At 38.0% G+C, this 18,629-nt stretch overlaps 1 protein-coding gene across 13 annotated transcripts in view; it reads left to right on the top strand.

Moving 5' to 3' along the window:
* The window catches only part of NTNG1 (netrin G1), a 307,376-nt gene that overhangs the window by 149,459 nt on the left and 139,288 nt on the right, over nucleotides 1-18,629 (top strand). For all 13 annotated transcript variants that reach the window (XM_072754469.1, XM_025996456.2, XM_072754468.1 and 10 more), the window contains exon 3: nucleotides 16,784-17,424. In XM_072754469.1, the coding sequence (XP_072610570.1) occupies nucleotides 16,784-17,424 (641 nt within the window). The remainder of the gene's footprint in view (nucleotides 1-16,783; nucleotides 17,425-18,629) is intronic.

Here is an 18,629-nt window from a genome sequence, read left to right as displayed (position 1 = left end):
ATCGTTCCCGAAGATTGTCATTGCCTGCTGTTTGCCAATTATTTCCATAGGATTTCCATATAAACCTAAAAAGATCCTGGTCGCCAATCCTCAACTTCTTTTTTTCTTTTTATTTTTTTTTATTGGAGTTCAATTTGTCAACGTATAGCATAACACCCAGTGCTCATTCCAACCTTTTTATATTACAAACCTTTGACCTCCCTGATTCTCTCCTTCTTTCCTAGGACGATGCTTTCCCCTGAGCACCGGAAGTTAATATCCTTTTGAATAAGCCTGCTTGATTTTAACCTCACTCCTCCCCACTCCCTGCTTCACTTCCAGTTTCTAGGATGAATCTTGGTGTTAGTTAAAGGAATTTAAAATAGATCTACTCCACAATTTGGGACTCAACACAAATTTACTTTTCCTGCTTCATCTTGATCATGTACAGGAACACCTATTTTGATGATCTTCTTATTCCTAGGACCCAGTCCCTACTCCATTGATCATAACCAGGAGACTGCTAACCTGCCTGGCACCCGAAAATTTCAAGAAAAATATTTTAAACTCTTACTATACTGGGCATATGAGTATCAGGAACTCCAACAAGATAAAATATAAGTTAGGTTCTGTTCAGGAACTACTGTACCAGTATTTTGGTTATTAAAAAAGAAAAAACTGAGGATTGCTGGAGGGGAAGAGGATGGGCTTGATGGGCAATGGGCATTAAGGAGGACACCTGTCATGATGAGCACTGAGTGTCATATGTCAGTGATGAATCACTAAATTCTACCCCTGAAACTAATACACACTCTATGTTAACTAACTAGAATTTAAATAAAAACAAAAACAAAAACATTAGATTTGGTGTATCCACATTCTGCACTAGTAGCCCTCGAATCTTGGCAGGCCACCTGTGTCCCAGTTCCATCATCAGCAAAATTAGAATACCTTGTATATTCCTCAAAGGTTTGGTTTATTTGTTTTGAGAATTGAATGGCTTTTAATGCACATAGAGTATTTAGAATGATCCTGGCACTTAGCAGCTCCACAAAAATATTAACTTTTATTGTTGTTTTAAACAATTGCTCTAGGTATTTTTCTAAAGAAACTTGGACTTTTTTTTGCAGTTCAATGAAAATTGGATATTTGTGTTCCATTTGAGTGTCTAAAATTGCATGTTTTCTTTCTGCTTTCAGTGTTTTTAAGTATTTCTTAATACTGATTATTTTTAATATATGTCATAATAGTACAGTTGAAAAGTAGCATTGACCCATTTTGGTTTTAAAGTTTGACTCCTCATAATATCTTACCTACTTGCTTGTGTTTACCACCCTTTTTTTATGGTGCCAACATACCAGACTATTCTGTATCTCTTGGCAAAATGCTTCTTTTGAAGGCAACACTACAAATGACTCACAAACATATTCATTACTTCTTTAGGTTAGCCTGCTGTTTGTTTCATTTTGTTTGATATTTCTTTTGCAACAATAGTAAAATATGATTTGGCCATCAGATATTAATAACAGTGCATTTAAAGTTTGGCAACATCTATTTTAATGCTTAGGCTGTCCACCATTTAGTAAGTAGTATAAATATTTTCCCTCACCCTGTAGGCTCATGAGCCATCAAATACCGTACTAAAACAATACTGATCCTGCAGCAAGATAAAAAAGAAGGCTAGCAATAAGGACAATGTGATTTTACACTTTAATATCTAATATTAGATCCAAAGTCCAATATAAAATAATCTAATATTTAAAATTCAATATCTTCTGACTTCCCAGTTCTGAAATCACTTGAGTAGACCAGTGCAATCCATCCAGGACAAGTAAATTTTCTGCTGATAACGGTTCTGAACTAATATTGAGGAAGATCTGAAATTGCTTAAAATCAATGCTTATATTGGTTCCTGTTAGCAAGAGTTAACCACAGCAGATTAATGAAATTAGAAGGTGGGGAACAAAGGAGACATTCATCCAATAATTTTAGTTGTAGAGCATCCTGGCTACTAACTGAAAAGATTTAGTCAATAAATAAGTTTTTTGCATTGAGAATACATTCTTTGTTTCAAAAATTACAATGTAGATACTAGCAACTTGGTTTTACACTTAGTCTTTCTTCCCTTTTCCACTACATTTCTTTGCCCTTTGTCAACAAACACTGATCATTCTTTTTTTCTTTAACACTGATAATTCTTAAAAGTGAGTTACTTAATTCTCTCCCACATATAAGCTGTCTCATTTTGCTTGCTTTCATTTTCAGACTTCTCCAATGAGTGTTTTAAACTCTCTTCCTCCCTTTTTGTTTTTAGCTTTCACACTCTCTAGTAGAATGGATCTGCCTCAACACTGTATCATAACAAGTACTTCCAAGGTCACGGACAACCATTTTCAAGACAAATAAAAAGACTTTTCTTGATCCGTATCTTCTCTTGAGTATCTGGCACTATTGACCACACTTTTTTTTTTTTCTTTCTGACATTTTAAAGATTTTTTTTTTTTTTTTTGTATTCTCTAGGATATCAAATTGCCTTTTCATTTTCTGGGAGGTCAAATTAAATTTTTATTTCTCTCCTACACACATTCAAATATCTAGAGAGCCCTGACTTATACTTATTAACTCAAATATAGATTATAAGCTGCCAATAAAACCGTCTTAACTAAATGATATTTTCACATTTATGGACAAACGCATGGACTCTTCCTTCTTCTAGCAGAGTTGATCAATAGCCTACGTGGTGGGTCCAGAAGAGGTTCCTCCAGAAAGAATAATTCCATCCTTTACTTCTAAATTCTGGAATAACTTATTGATATTGGACTTGAAGAATTTCTGGTTACCTTTCTGGAGGCACATAAATGCATTTTTGTTGCAGTTTGATTTTTAGCATCCAGGTCATATTCTTTTCATGTAACTTTTAAAGATGTTTTTGGTCCTTTTGGCTGATCTCTCTTTGGTCTTCCCAATCATGAAAAACACAAGGCTCAGACAATTTTTCAAAGGCTCATTATTATCCTGTTTCTCATCTGAAGCTTTGTTTCCACCAGGCTTGTGCTTTCCATTCCCTTTCATACTCATGTTGCTTTATTATTATTATTATCAATATTTTAAAGATTTTATTTATTTATTCATGAGAGACACACAGAGAGAGAGAGACAGAGACATAGGCAGAGGGAGAAGCAGGCTCCCTGCAGGGAGCCTGATGCAGGACCCCATCCCAGGACCCTGGGATCACGACCTGAGCCAAAGGCAGACATTCAACCATTGAGCCACCCAGGTGCCACTAATTATCAATATTATTTTGGAGAGGTGCTTATTCCCATTCCTGGATGTCTGCCCAAAAGAGACCTCAAGTGCTTACTGGCATCAATGACAAAAGTCATTTCAAACTAGGCTATGAGCAGTAGAAAGGACCAATATGAGCATTCACTTGATTTGTTTCCTCACCACATCTGGTTGGTTATTCAAACCAGTATTGCCTGATAGAAATATAATGTATCCATATAGGTGATTTTTAATTTAGCAAAGGTAAAAAGAAATAGGTAAAAATGATCTTAATATATTTTTTCTAACCTTATATATCCAAAATAATTGTCATTTTAACATGTATCAGTGTGAAATTATTAATAAGGTATGATACATTCTTTTCTTGTTGTACTATGTCTTTGAAATCCAGTGTGTAATTTATACTTATATCACGTCTCATTTTGGACTTTCTACTGGCTACATTTCAAATGCTTAATAAGCACACGGGGTTCCTGGCTATCATATTGAAAAACATAGGTGCGAACCATTAAAAAGAAGAGTGGATGGAAGTGGAAGAAAATGAATCTCTATTGCCAGCTTCATTTCAGTTTCTATGTTGTGTGTGTGTGTTTAATGCTTTGGATACTTTAATCTTTACCTAGGAGTAAGAGGTAGTCTCTAATGTATACCTGAGCAAACAGAGGCTCAAAAAAGTTAGGTAATTTCCCCGAGTTGAGTCTGCTAATAAATTCAAGAGTGTGGATTCCGTCTCAGGCTTGTTCTCTTCCAACCTAGGTTTGAATTATACTGAATTCTGAGTTGGCTGTCAGGATGGGAGGATTCTGGATTTGCTTTACATTGACCATAGCTACTACAACTAGTTTGATTCTGAGAGGTCGTGTTCAGTAAAAGCCATCTGGGGATGTTTTTATATTTGTCACAAAGGGCACTATGAGACCTTGTACAGTTACACCATAAATAACTCTCACACCTCCATTTTATTAGCCCACTTCGAAGAACTGAGTGCTGAATTATCTGGTGGCACAATAGACCCTGAAAAAGAGGTTTTTATGAGAGGACAAGGTGTAAGGGTCACAAAGGATAATAGAAATGATAATGATGGCAATGAAGATGATAATAATAATTACAGACATGTACTGAGGTCTTACTAGGGCCAAATGCCATCTTAAGCTCTTTCTACATATTAGCTCATTAAGTCCTCACAAAAATGCTATGAAAGTATACCCTTCTTTCTTTTTTCTTTCTTTCTTTTTTCTTTCTTTCTTTCTTTCTTTCTTTCTTTCTTTCTTTCTTTCTTTCTTCTTTCTCTTTCTTCTTTCTTTCTTTCTTCCTTTTCTTTCTTTCTTTCTTTCTTTCTTTCTTTCTTTCTTTCTTTCTTTCTTTCTTTCTTCTTTCTTTTAATATTCTATTTATTTACTTGAGAAAGAGAGAGACCATGAGCAGGGAGAGAAGCAGAGAAAGAAGGAAAAGTGGACTCCCCGCTGAGCACAGAAGGGCTGGATCCCAGGACCCCTGAGATCAGGGGTCCAGACTTGAGCCATAGTCAGCTGCTTAACCAACAGAGCCACCCAGGTGCCTCACCCTTATTATTCTTATTACACATGCATATCTTCACTACAGGAAGGAGGCACTGATAATCCTTGACAAGAGTAACTACTTGTTCCAATTATCCAGGTTTGCAAATGATGATTCTTTTTCCAGTGCTAATAACCCCATGCCTTAATACTTTGCAGCTAACAAGGTTCATCTTTAAGTTATTACTCCTATTTGTACTGGTTTCTATCAACTTTCTTACACTTAGCCCTGTTTGCTCTTCCACTCAAGTTCCTTCCACTTGGCACTTGCACTTTTCCTTCTACTCTTTTGTAGACTACTTTGGGGAGGATAACATACCTTGTTCATTCCTCAGCTTGTAATTTCCAGCTCTAGCTTCTTGTCGAAAATATAGCTGGGTCCACTTAGCTCCTGAATAATATTCACGACTTCTTACACTGGCTCCTGAGGGCTCTATTTTGCCCTAGGCTCTTGGGCTTTTGTTTTCTAAACTAGAGTAATATGTAGGAGCCTAGCTGGATGTGAAATAAAATAGGCAGCAACTAAAAGAGGATAAAGAGAGGAAGGATTCGAAAACAAGAGGGATGATGAAGTCTGTGCAGACCAAGTTTGGGACCAAGTTGATAGGAGTTTGAAGTTAGGTAGGAAAAATTTGGAGCTCAGTAAGTACACATGTGGGCTATTTTTTAGAGAAAGATGAGGATGGAGAATATTTTGTTGTACACTATGAATGGCATTTCTGTGCCATTTTCTTGTCAGTAGCATTGGATGTCACACTAACATTTTGCAAATGGAACTTTGCTGGGACAAGGCAATAAGAGTCTGAACCTTATACTAGTTTCAGTCGAAAACTTGATCACCACTATTTTTATTGTCTGCAGGCATTAAACTTGGTGTCACCACTGATTCTTTCTTTTCCTTTGTTCTCCACTTCCAATCAATCTAATTTCTGCTGACTCTTCAATTACCTTTCTGCTCAGTTCAATTCAGCTCCTTGTTCTCACACCTACATTATCAAAGCTACCTCCTAGCTTCCTCCCTTATCTCCAATCTATCCCCCTTTCATTATATCCTGCACTGCAGTTATTGTGACATTCCACTCTTTCTGAAGATGCCTCAGTCCCTATCCTAGACTTAAGCAGAAATAGCCACCAGGCCCCAAGTCAGCTCTGGACCCTTTCTGGCTCAGCAATGAACCTCTTGATTTATAAGTGAAATATGAACTGGCTTTTGAGATTTGGGCAGTATCTCTTTAAATAGAGAGAAAAATGAAAGATCATGCTGCTTCTTACCTGATGTCCCAGAAGTGATTCATGCAGCAGGTAGTTGAATTAGAAGACATATAATTACTTCTTCAGTTTTGAGATTTTCTTATTTTGTTACACAGAAAAGCTAGTTACAGAAACATCTTGTTTTACATTCATTTGTATAGACCTCTTATATTGACTATCTACTGTGTGCCAGGAATTGTGCTGGATACAAAGATAATAAGGTATGTCCAGAGTTGTGTGCCCACTCTGAGAATTCTAACTATTGCTTTTTGATTCTTCTTCATGATTCAATTGAGATAACTCTTAATATTGGACTCAACTTGAACATTTGGTTACTCTAGAAAGCAACCTAGCAAACTAATGAAGACAGCTGTGTATGGGTCACTAGCTCTAAAGACTAAAGACCACCAATGACTTTTTCTTCTCCAACTGGTCAAACACTAAAATTTTCTACCCAAATTTTAGTGCCCTCTAAAATCAACATTATATTGGATATTTAAAATTATTTCCTACCACCTCCCAACCTCCCAAACAGTAGATTCATCTTCATCTTTACAGACAGACTTATACCATTTATCTTGAATAGACTCCATGACATTTCTAGACCTCACTTTCTTCATCTGCCTCATAGGTAATGGTGAGGATTAAATAAGAGGACAAATATAAAGCCCCTCTTACATCTTAACCATAAAAGCTGTTCAATGATCATTGATCCTTTCTCCATTCCAAAAACAGAATGTCTTCCTCACATATGCAAATCTGAGACATCTTTGAAAACCAAGACTCTAACTCTTTCATCGTGACTTCCTGGCTTTTACACTTCTTTTAAAAATACATTTTTGCATGTATTATCTGAATATTAGAGTATTATTAGCTACTACTTCATTCCTATATGACCTACCCAAAATAGCTCTCTATAATATATTTTCTGATTTTCAAACTGACATGTCTTTCTCAATTTTATCTTGCTACTACGTTATTGCTGGTAAGGAAGAAATCAACCTTATTATAAACTAATCTATAAGATCTAACATAATGCTTGGCACATGATAGCTGCTTGATATTGTTTGTCTTTTAATTTACTTTGGTTCATGATGGTGGCTCTGGTAGGCTAAAAGTCACTTCAGCCTTACAAATAAATGAAGATTATATTTATTGTTGATAAAACACTAAGAGTGTTGTCAATAGAGTAAATATTAGTGTGTTTTATACACACACACACGTACACACATACACACTCCTCAGGTATGAACTTGGGTAAGGAAATTTAGAGAAAAATTTATTTCAAGATTGGAAATGCTGAGAAAAGAACATCTTAGAGGAGAAAAGAGAAGGAAATCAATTGAAAAGCAGAAATAGGAAGGAAGGGAGAAGAGTCGTTTTAGTTCAATGAGCCCCCAAATATATGCCTATTTCCCATACCATGGGAAGACCAAGTTTCATGAACCTGGAGCCTATACAGTTCTGGGGATTCCCTTTTAAAAAGAGGAATGCAAAACATCAGATACAAAATTAGGTACAAGCCTAAGAAGCACCAGGTATAATTGAGTGGCTCTGAGGTATAAGCTTCATTAGCTTCTTAATGAATCAGCCTCTGGAGCCAGGTAGGATTTTCAGGACCTCTGTGATTAGGGGAGCCATTTAGCTGTTCTGCTTCCTTGTTCTTCACCCATTTCCACTCAGCACATCTTACATTTTCCAGGGATTTGTACCACTAAGGCACTTCTATGTGTAGGTGTTGTAAAAGTCATGGCCTCCTCAATCACTGCTTCTTCCCTCCACTTTTATTTTATTCTCCATAACTGTCTGAGAACAACACTTGATAGTCAGCCACAACTGCAAACTCAGAAGGATGCTGTGGGTTGGAGAAGTGAGGTAAGATGGGATGGGGAAAAGAGATCTTCAGCCTAAAGCCACTAGAAGAAAGCACTGCTGTGACTGATGGAGAAAAATGAGGATGAAATGAACACCAGGAAAAGACTGGGACATAATTGTAGTCATGCCATTTGTCTTAGTCCTCCAACTTCCCCAGAAGTCCTAGTAACTATATCAATAACACACATGGCACTCTGCACTCTGAGTTGAACTTCTTGGGTTTTGTTTGGTTTTGTTTTACCCAGTATGTGACATCCTACCAATCACCTACAACTTAGGATGTGAGATAGTTCTTTAAGCTTGGTGATCTGTTTGATCCCTAGTCACTAACCTATGGGCAAGTCCCTCCCTTCTTATTCCATACTGTCAAACCTACTTAATTTATCCTGCTTTTATCCTGTCTTCCTGTCTTTCTGCTTTCTTTATTTTTCTTATACTCATAAATTTTGGTTGTGTACTTATTATGTGCTAGTTCTTCTCATAGAACTCTGGCTGGGGAGACATAAAAATAAACAATTAGAATTTAATGTGATGAATTGTATGATAATGCATATGGTACACTGTATGGTGCATATTATGTATAAACACTCAGGTTGCTGTGATTGAATCATAAGGTGTAAGCACAAGTGAGTAAAAAAGAATAAAAGTACAGAGGCCAAATCTTGAAGGACTCTACAAGCTAGGCTAAGGAATTTGAATTATATTCCTGAAGGTAATGTGAAACCCATTAAAGAGCTTTAAGAATGAGGCGTGACACGATTAGATTTGGATTTCAGAAAGGACACTGCAGAAGCTATGCCGAGAATAGATTGTAAGACGGTAGTAAAATATGGAGAGAGTTCATTTAAAATGCTGCTATAGTAATTCAGAAGAAAAATATTTAAAATATTAAAAAACTAAGGCAAACATTGACAATGTGAACAGAGCTGTGGTGACGAGTCGCATCTATTACTTGACTGGTAAACAGATTGAAGAAAAAGAAGGAAAAAAAGATTATTCCGTGTTTCCTTCTTAAGACATGGAGGAATTTGATATCATTCTCAGAGTCAAGAAATACAGAAAGAGGAGCATTTTTAATACTAACCACTAATTATTGAGCACTGACAGCATGCCAAGGAGATGCTACACACTTAATATGCATTATGTCATTTTTTTTCTCAAGATGATATCATGAAGTACATATTATTATATTGAATTTAAAGAAAAAGAAATCAAGGTTCAAAAAAGCCAATTTTCTTGTCCAAAATTACATAATAACTAAGTAGTAGAGCTGGAATTTAAACCTAAGCAGATCTAACTCAGAGCCATGGTTCTTAGAAACACTACACCAATGTTTCATAAAGTGTGGTCCAGCAGTGATCTGCAACAGATTTATCCAGGGTAATTGTCATATTAGGCTCTTGGGTCGAGCCCAGTCTATTGAGGTGGCATTCCTGGCTGGGGACTGGACACACCAGGTATTTCTTATGCACCTTGAAGTTTACACAACTACTGCAGTATAAACTGTATGTTACAACTTGGTGGAGGGAGAATGGCAGATTTTTTTATATGGTAGAGTATGGAAAAACGCCACCCAGATTGCCATAGGGGTGGAGCACAGCAGATATTTTCAGGATGGAATTTGATGCTGGGATGGTTTAAATCAGGATTCTCAGTGTTGGTAAAGCTACTTTTGCCGCAGTGTCTCCAAGGTGGTTTGGATGAATTATCATATGCAGGAAAGGTGATGGAATGGAATAAATTGTCACTGAGCTGAACCACCCTCCAGCTTCCCCCCTTTTCTTGTTTAGTGGTCTTGGCACATCCTTCCAAATTTGCCCCAAGCATGAAATGCTTTTATGTGTTTTCCTAAAAATACTTGCAAATACTTTTTGCATTTCATTCCATAAATTGTCTGTTTTTAATAGAAATATATGTTTAATTATGTGGCAAGGGGTGGAATGGACTCTCCAGGAAGTTGCACAGTATTGTTGGTGACTCTGTTTACCCTCAAGAACACCCAGTGCTCTCTCTAGGAGCAGGAGTAACCAACTGGAGGAATGTGTGATTGTTGCTTGTATAGATCTGGTCTCCATTAGTGAATTGCAAACATTTTCTTGTATGAGTTCTGTGTTCTTCACGATGTTTTTAACATAGTAGGCACCCACTAAACAGCTAATGAATTTGGGAGAGAGGAGTTTGAAAGAAATCAGGAGTGTGAGAAATCAGAATCGACTCACCAGAAACCAGTCATATTTAAGAAGTGCCACATTAGGAAGTTCTATTCGTGCCTCTCATGGTTAAGTGATCACTTCAACAGAAGATGCTTTGGTCTTCCTAAACTCTCTTACAGAAAAGCTGGGGGCTTTCAGAAAATGGACTTCAAGTGGGCCTTGGACTTGTTTTCTCCTATGAGAGAAGAAGGAACCATTTTTGAGAATTAAGTTAGAACTTTCCAGATTCAAAATGTTCAAACCAGCTCCCACAGCACATGATAGTATCAGGCTCAGAACATTCCCACCTTTGTGATATTTTAATTCCCCTCAAGTTACTGTAACTCAAAATTCCACTTCAGCTTTGTGTTATTAACATCTAAGTGTCTGTTTCAAGATTATCTATAAAGGCAAAACATTGTACCAAAGATTTTTAAGAATATTCTTTAAGACAAATTTTAAAAGGCAGTGTTGCAACCAATTATAAAAGTGTCACCTTTCTACAGTGTTTTTCTCTAGACGTTCACTTTCAAACTAGCCTGATTTCATTAATATTTATGTCTTCTTCAGCCCATGCAAAATAATGATTTGGACTGCTATATAAGAACCCATTTTTGTGGCTCCTTTGACTTGAGAATGTATTTGGCTCCTTCTTAGAAACTTGGTCATCTTGATCTGTGCAGCCTTCACCAGTTTGAGGATCCTGACCATAATCCTCTGTGGGGATTTAGACATGTGTCTATTATGGCCCATAATCTGTGATACGGCCTCTAGTATTCTTGTTGCAGAAAGGTTAAGCCCTCCCGTCTTTATTCCTGAGTAAAAACGTCCACATGGTATTAGTATCGTCAGGGAGCAGATTGAAACAAGCAACAACTTCAATCAGGTCTTAAGCCTGTGTCTATGCCAGGAAGAAATCTTTGTGATGAGCAAGGGGCTCCATTAGAAAACAGAGCAGTTGGTTTTTCACTCAGGAGTTACAAAAAGAAAACTCTTGATCCCCTATTATTCTTAGAGTGGCCATATTTCCCAAAGTAAAAATTTGGCCCTCATGGTCTGACAAATGTATAGGTACCTTTGTCACCGTACTTTCAAAATATCTAAAGTTAAGACAGTCCCATAATATTCAGGCTACATTGTTAACATGTGTATACTCCACTTTGGGACCCAACATGCCAATTAACAGGGCAGGTTACAAGTGAGATTGCACTCTGATTTGTAGAGATCGCTGCCCTTTATTTACAAAGGGATAATGAACAACTGGAAACATGTCGCCTTGTGGACCTACTGGAAGACATGAAGAGTTTATCCTTATAGCTGTAAGTCTAAGTCATCAAGGCCTGTCAGTACTGGTGGTGCTGACACTTATCTTTTGGATTTCTGGAGAAGGTATCCGCCATCTTGAATCATACACACCTCTGGTTCTGATTTCTCTCTGCTCTTTCTATCACCAGTAACAAAGCTATAAGACCTGGAGAGGACACCTCAGCCTGAGCAATGAGCATCAGCTCTCAGACTCAGAGTAGCCTGAGTATCTTCAGAAGAGTCTGAAGATGAGGAGCCTTCCTGTGTTATAGCCAGGCAAGAATCTGGACTTAGAGAAAGGAGTGAGCAAGAAGTTCCAAAAAGGGACTGGGCGCAGGGTTTCCTAACCACCAAAAATTACACCAATGAAAGAGAAGAAAAGGCATCCATCACCTCAAGATGATAGCCTACGCCAGCAGTTAAAACTTGTGCTCATAGGTCATCTCTCTGAGAGATGAGCAGTGGACTATGCTACCTGTTTCTTCACCCTTTTAAAGCCTTGCCTTGGCAGAGACCTAGCGATACCTATTTCAAAGTCACGTTGGAAACAGGTTGGGAGAGCTATCCCAGAATACTGTTTCTGCTCCCTTTACCTAAGTGTCTTTTTTTTTTTTTTTTTTAATGTCACCTAGTGAGCAAATAAGCAAGGATGTGCCAGATGCAGATGGGTGTGAGGCAGCCCTGTCTTACTGTTTTTCACAATTGGTGTGTTAACCCAAATGCTTCTCACCACCACTTGTAAGTACATGCCCGCTTCGCATTTAGCACCATACACTTGAGTAGTGTACATCTTATGATGATTCCAGACATTTCCAACTGTCGTTCCCAGTTGTTTGCCAATAAGGTAAAACTTGGAAGGGGAAGTTCAAAATGATAGGAACCACAAGTATTGCCTTAATATTGCTTACATGGGATTTTCTTTTTTAACTCTGAAAGGTCTAGCACATCCCAGTTGAAAGGAGAGTCTTGTCAAAGTATCTCTTGCCAGAAGGAAGGTAATTTTATCAATAGACACAATAAAAACATGTCTCAAATTTTATTTATCCTTTTAAGTTCTGAAAGCGCATTAAGTAACTTAATTTCAGTTCTCCCAGAGGTAAAATATTAACATTTTTTAAATGAAATTAAGCATCACAATCTTCATCTTCTAATTGTTACAAAGAACATTTAGCAGTAATATCTGTTTAATTATTTAGGCATCTCTTAATGGTGTAAATATTATCAGTGCAGTCATAAATATTTTCTGCTTTGTCCATAGACAATCAGTTAAGAATCTGTTGCTTGTAGGACTTAAATTAAGATCTATTTAAAGCTGCCTGCTGGCCACAAAATAATTACTTACACTTGCTAATGCTTGAATCTGTTAGATTTAGCAGCAAGAAGTGTTCTTTGCTTTCACAAGTAGGGGAAAGTTATATTTCTTATATAAATTTCATTGTTAATGGTATTAGGGAGGATTAGGGTGGGGTTGAAGTAGTTGAAAATTTAATTAATATAATCCTTTTAACAGCAATTGTTTTCATATTGATAATTCTCTGTAACAACAGTATTACAGATCACACCCATGTGAAATATTTACATGAAATATTTGTGTATAATCTCTCCTCTAGCTTTCTCTTTCTAGAATAGTAAGGTTTTCAGCTTCTTCGGCTGTCTCTCTCTCTCTCTCTCTTTTTTTTTTTCATTCTCTCTCACCACAAATGTAGGCTTTTTTTTCTTAGGGAACCAGAATGAAACCTTTCTCTTTTTCCTACTAATTTTCTCTCAATATCATCATCTCTTAGGAAGTTACATTAATGGTCATCAAATCATGAATCTTCTAAAAGAGCATGAGGGCTATGAAATAATTATGGTTCAAATTGATTTTTTTTTTGGATCTATAGCCATTGGTGTAGATTCTCATTAGAAATGATTTGTTTACTCATCCATTTCAATAAATTGCTATGCTGGTGAAATTATCAAGAAGAGTAGAGTCAGATGAAGGACGAAACTATCATTCTGGTCAAACTCTGATCATCTCCGGTGTAAATAGGGAATCGTTCTTAATCTGCTCAAATGTCATGTTATCTAGGAGAAGCTTTCTCTGACCTCCCTATAAATTTACAGTCAGTATCCGTCCTCCAACACCATGCTTTCCTTTAATTGGTTTTATTTTTCCCCATAGCAGTTATCACCAACTAACATTATAGAACATTATGTATTTGTTTAGTGCATCTCCCCCAACTAAAACGGAAGCTCTACTGAAAGTCAGGACTTGGATTTGTTTACTACTGCATCTTGAAAGCCAAGACAAGTACCTTAAATATAGGAGTATAGTAGGCAATCAATAAATAATTATTGCATGCATGAAACTTTTTCCCCATTTTTCAGGTACCTTAAAGCACCAGATCAGTGCCAAGCAATAAAATTGTCTTCTTGTCCTGGCATGCATTTTGATGGCTGACAATTTAATGTAAATGTAAGCATTTATCCTGAGCTGGCTGTCCTGCTGAGCCCCAGTGGAAGGGTGTCTTTGCAGAACAAAAGCAGAGACCGAGTGCTTTGTGTGGTCATGTCTTCATTAAAGGACTAAAACTGGGTTATACTGTGCTATCTGGCATCCACACGTTTACAATTTTAAGAGTAATATAAAGCAGAGAATCTCAAAGGATGTTCTCCAGGACACTACTTCTATGGCATATAAGTAGGGGTTACTAAAGCGAAAAGGTGCTCCATAGTGAAATAAAGTTTCTCAAAGTAGGTATTGTTACATGAAGCTAAGGAAGATTCATAACTTGAAGACATCTTAGATGTATGATAATGCTCATTAGGGCTCTCTAGGGCAAGATCTGAGGCTGTGTTTCCCAAATTAATTTGACCTTAGACTCTTCCTTTCTACTACCAACCCTGTTTCTAAGACTGGGTTGCATCATGGATAACACCATTGACTTGGAACTGACAAGGGGAGGGCAAGAGATGTGGTCTTGGCTTTGCCTCTTACTCACTTTGTTATATGACATTGGGCAAATTACGTAACACTTGCGTATGACTCAGTTTTCTCCTCTGTAAAGCAGTAGTGGACAGGATTGCCCAGGATAATGTATGTAAAGTGTCTGACTCATAAGTGCTACATAAATGGTGGTTATTGTCAACACATATCGAATGTAGGAATGAATGCTTTTTAGATAGATATCCTCAAGTGTATTTCCTAAGATGCATTTGCTAGGGTAGACTCAGACCCCAGAATCAGCCCGCTGTGCCTCGCTCTCTGTCTCTGCACCCTATCCCCATCTGAGAAGATGTGCACATCTATGCTGAAGTCGAAGAAATGCTGTCTTTCAACATGACTTAATCCGGATCTCTGATAACTCACTTTGGTGTATCCTGCAGAGTTGATTTCCTGTGTTTTGATACCCTTGACCTCAGATGAGGATGCTTTTGTCAGGAGGAAGGTGGTAGCATCCAAGTTAATGATTGTGCAGATGGCTACATGCTGGTAGATTTTGAAGTGACCATATTTTTTCAGTAAATTTCAAACGAAGGTGTGATTTGTGTAAATCTGACCCCTTCCAGTAAATTGTGCATTTACATATATTTAGAATTTATAAACCTTGACAGATTCCACAATATTTATAGCCCTCCAGAAAAAGCCTTTGCCAGTTTGCAGAGCTTTGCATTTGGCTCTCTGGTATGCTTAAGAGAGTTTAAATAATAATAAATTTGGTGATATATTCCACCTGGAACAGAAACTTATTTTCCCCCCTTGGCTCATTTTGAAGGGGATACTATAAATAGTGCCACAGACGCTGGGATCAGGAATAGGGAATTGAAATTCGAGAGAGAAGTACAGAAACATTTCCATTATCACTGATGCCTTGAATGTATTTTTAAAACAGATCTGTTCCTCAAATAATGTACCTTCTCTCCTTTCTCCTGCCCCATCTCAATTATACTTGAGTCCCCCAAACCTGTTGCCAGCTTTAGGATTCAGTTGCACTAATGGGAAAGAGAGAGTGAAAGTATTAGCTGACTAGGTAGGAGAAATTGCCTCTAGGGAGACCAAAGCAATTCTCCAGTGTTCATCTTACATTTCACGGGAGTCAGCTGGTAACTGAGCGTCGGGGTCTAAAATGTAAATTCATTATTTGAGACCCAGCTCATGCATCCTGCAGGTATGATGAAAAGCTCTCAGTCCATGAAAAAAGGGGGGGAAAAATCTAATTGTAATTACAAGAGAAAGCCTAAGGACAATGTGAGAGGGTCGATTCTTTCACCCATCCATGTTTATAATTACCCAGTAGAGGATTAGGGAGAAATGCCTGAATAGTTGACTCCAAATGATACCATTTATTTTCTTAAACACAAAATAAACAAAAATCAGGGAGCCAGCTGTTTGCCATGGAATCATCTGATGAAAACTGAAGGCAGTCATTAAGTGTAGCGTAAGTGGCATTATAACTTCTGATTGATACAAGATTTATTTCCAGCTTCTTGTTTGAGTGGACTGTGAAGGAAACAAGCCTTTGTCAGGAGGGAAAAAATAGTCGTGGCTAACATCCCCGGACAGCTGACTATGGGCCAGCACAGAGTACCACACCGGGTAGCTGTGGCTCACACTTCTCATTAGGTACCGGACGCTCCTACCTCAGAACTTGGAGCACGCCTCTGCCCCAAGTCTTTGCTGTGCGATCCCCTTGCCTCGAGCTAATAGGATGGCAGATGTTTGGATCAAGCCCCAGAGCCTGTAGTATACCACATTTTAATGATTTGTGGTGAACAAAGTAAATGCTTTAAGAGCAGGTTTTATGAAGCAGGGACCTAGTTAAGTGTGATGGATTTGAGGCAATGCAAGAAGAAGCTGAATGTTGGATGGGGGGTATTGTTTCCCAAACAGGACACAGGTATCTACAGTTCATTGCTAATTCTAAAGGTTTCCTTGAAAAATGACTTTTTCAAGAACTGTGCTCTTGAAGAACGTCCTTGAGGCCTGGAGGTATTTCCTTGCTTTTCTATACCATCTTTCTAAGAGGACGCAGAGGTATTGAGCTGTTAGACAGTTGCTCCGTATCTTTGTGCTTCTGGGACCGCATTATGGGTCTAACACATATGGGATAAATAAACTGTTTCATTTCTTAAAGCCCATGGAAGGAAACAAGACAAGAAAATTACCATATTGTTTCATTTAAAAAAAAAAACGATTAAAGAGGAGAATCCAGTTAGGGCAAATAAAAATGATTACTGCAAACAGGGTCCCCCCCCCCACTTTCTTTCTCTCCTAGTCTTTTACTCAGCAACGGCAATCTGGCAAGACTTGTGTCAAACCAGTGTTTTGATGCACCCTCTTTTGTTCTTCTTCCATAGGGCAACCCCTACATGTGCAATAATGAGTGTGATGCAAGTACCCCTGAACTGGCGCATCCGCCTGAGCTGATGTTTGATTTTGAAGGAAGACATCCCTCCACATTTTGGCAGTCTGCTACTTGGAAGGAATATCCCAAGCCTCTCCAGGTTAACATCACTCTGTCTTGGAGCAAAACCATTGAGCTCACAGACAACATAGTTATTACCTTTGAATCGGGGCGTCCAGACCAAATGATCCTGGAGAAATCTCTCGATTATGGACGAACATGGCAGCCCTATCAGTATTATGCCACAGACTGCTTAGATGCTTTTCACATGGATCCCAAATCTGTGAAGGATTTATCACAGCATACAGTCTTAGAAATCATTTGCACCGAAGAGTACTCTACAGGGTACATGACGAATAGCAAAATAATCCACTTTGAAATCAAAGACAGGTTTGCGTTTTTTGCTGGACCATGGCTACGCAATATGGCTTCTCTCTACGGACAGCTGGATACAACCAAGAAACTCAGAGATTTCTTTACAGTCACAGACCTGAGGATAAGGCTTTTGAGACCAGCGGTTGGGGAAATATTTGTAGATGAGCTACACTTGGCACGCTACTTTTACGCGATCTCAGACATAAAGGTGCACGGAAGGTAAGAAAACATCTGTCTGACTTGAATGAAAGTGGTTGTCCGAAGAAAATGCCAGTGTGGTGGTCCCACTGCTGTAGAGTCACATTTGTCACTTCCTACTACAGCATTTTCTCAGGAACACCGGTCTAGAGCTGGGTTCAGAGAAATTCGAGGCCCCTCTGACTCAGCAGTAATTTGTGATTCCAGACTCACTGTCAGTGAACCTGAACCTGGCAGGATTTCTTAGAATTTAAGCAGAAGAAAAAAAAAAGCAGCAACTTATTTGAATCCAAGGAACTCCCTAGATCAGGGGGTGGTTTAAGTCTTTAAGGCAATGAAGCCAGGGAGAACAAAGCCAGCTGCTCTAGAAAGGATACTGAAAAACAAGAAATACATCTTTCCATTGTTTTTAAATGCCAGACAGGGTTTCTACATGGTACAGCTCTCTGCTTATGTTTCATTGCATTGCACACACAAAAAAAGTTTCTAAACTGCAACTATATCCCTTTAAATTTATTAAATCAGAACCAAAAGCATTTAAGAAGCACGATGCATTTGTTAAAAAGGAGGGAGCCCTGCTTTTCAGAGTTTTTGTGGTTATTGACTTAAAAAGATAGGCTGCCATTTAAATATGGTCCTGAGAGGCAGGCTCCCTTCATTTTGGGGGCCAGTTACACATGGACCAGAGTTTAAACCCCTTAATGGTCAACAGGCTGACATATCTTTGATTTTGATACTACGTCAGAGACATACTTGAGCAAGTTTCCAAGAATTTTGAGGATGTTTTAATGAAAAACTCAAGTAATAAGAACCAGGGACTCTAAGGTAGAGCTGTTCAACCAGATTTCTAACTGTGGTATGGTTGGTATCCACATAACCAACTGATGGGAGTTGAAGCATGAGGTAATTAGTTGGGAAAACTAAAGATGAGTGAGGTATACTGCAAAATGGAAAAAAGAGATAGCAAAGCAACAACCATCCTAAAAATGCCAAGACAGATTTAAGTCAGAATATATGAGGTTAAGAATATAAACAGTCCATAAATCATGGAGCTTTCATTAAGCAATCATAAAATTTAAATAAATACAGCAGGCTGCATTAAGTTTACTGGCTTCCAGCATCCCTTAGGGCAGCCCAGGCCTCAGAAACTGGAGAAGTGTTGAGACTCCCTGGTCTTTCCAAGAGTTGACTCAGTCTATCTTTTGATGATAGTGTTGTTGTATATA

This window comes from Vulpes vulpes, chromosome 3 (assembly GCF_048418805.1).
Source record: "Vulpes vulpes isolate BD-2025 chromosome 3, VulVul3, whole genome shotgun sequence".
NCBI classification, from domain to species: domain Eukaryota; kingdom Metazoa; phylum Chordata; class Mammalia; order Carnivora; family Canidae; genus Vulpes; species Vulpes vulpes.
This window is presented reverse-complemented; position numbering and strand designations above follow the sequence as displayed.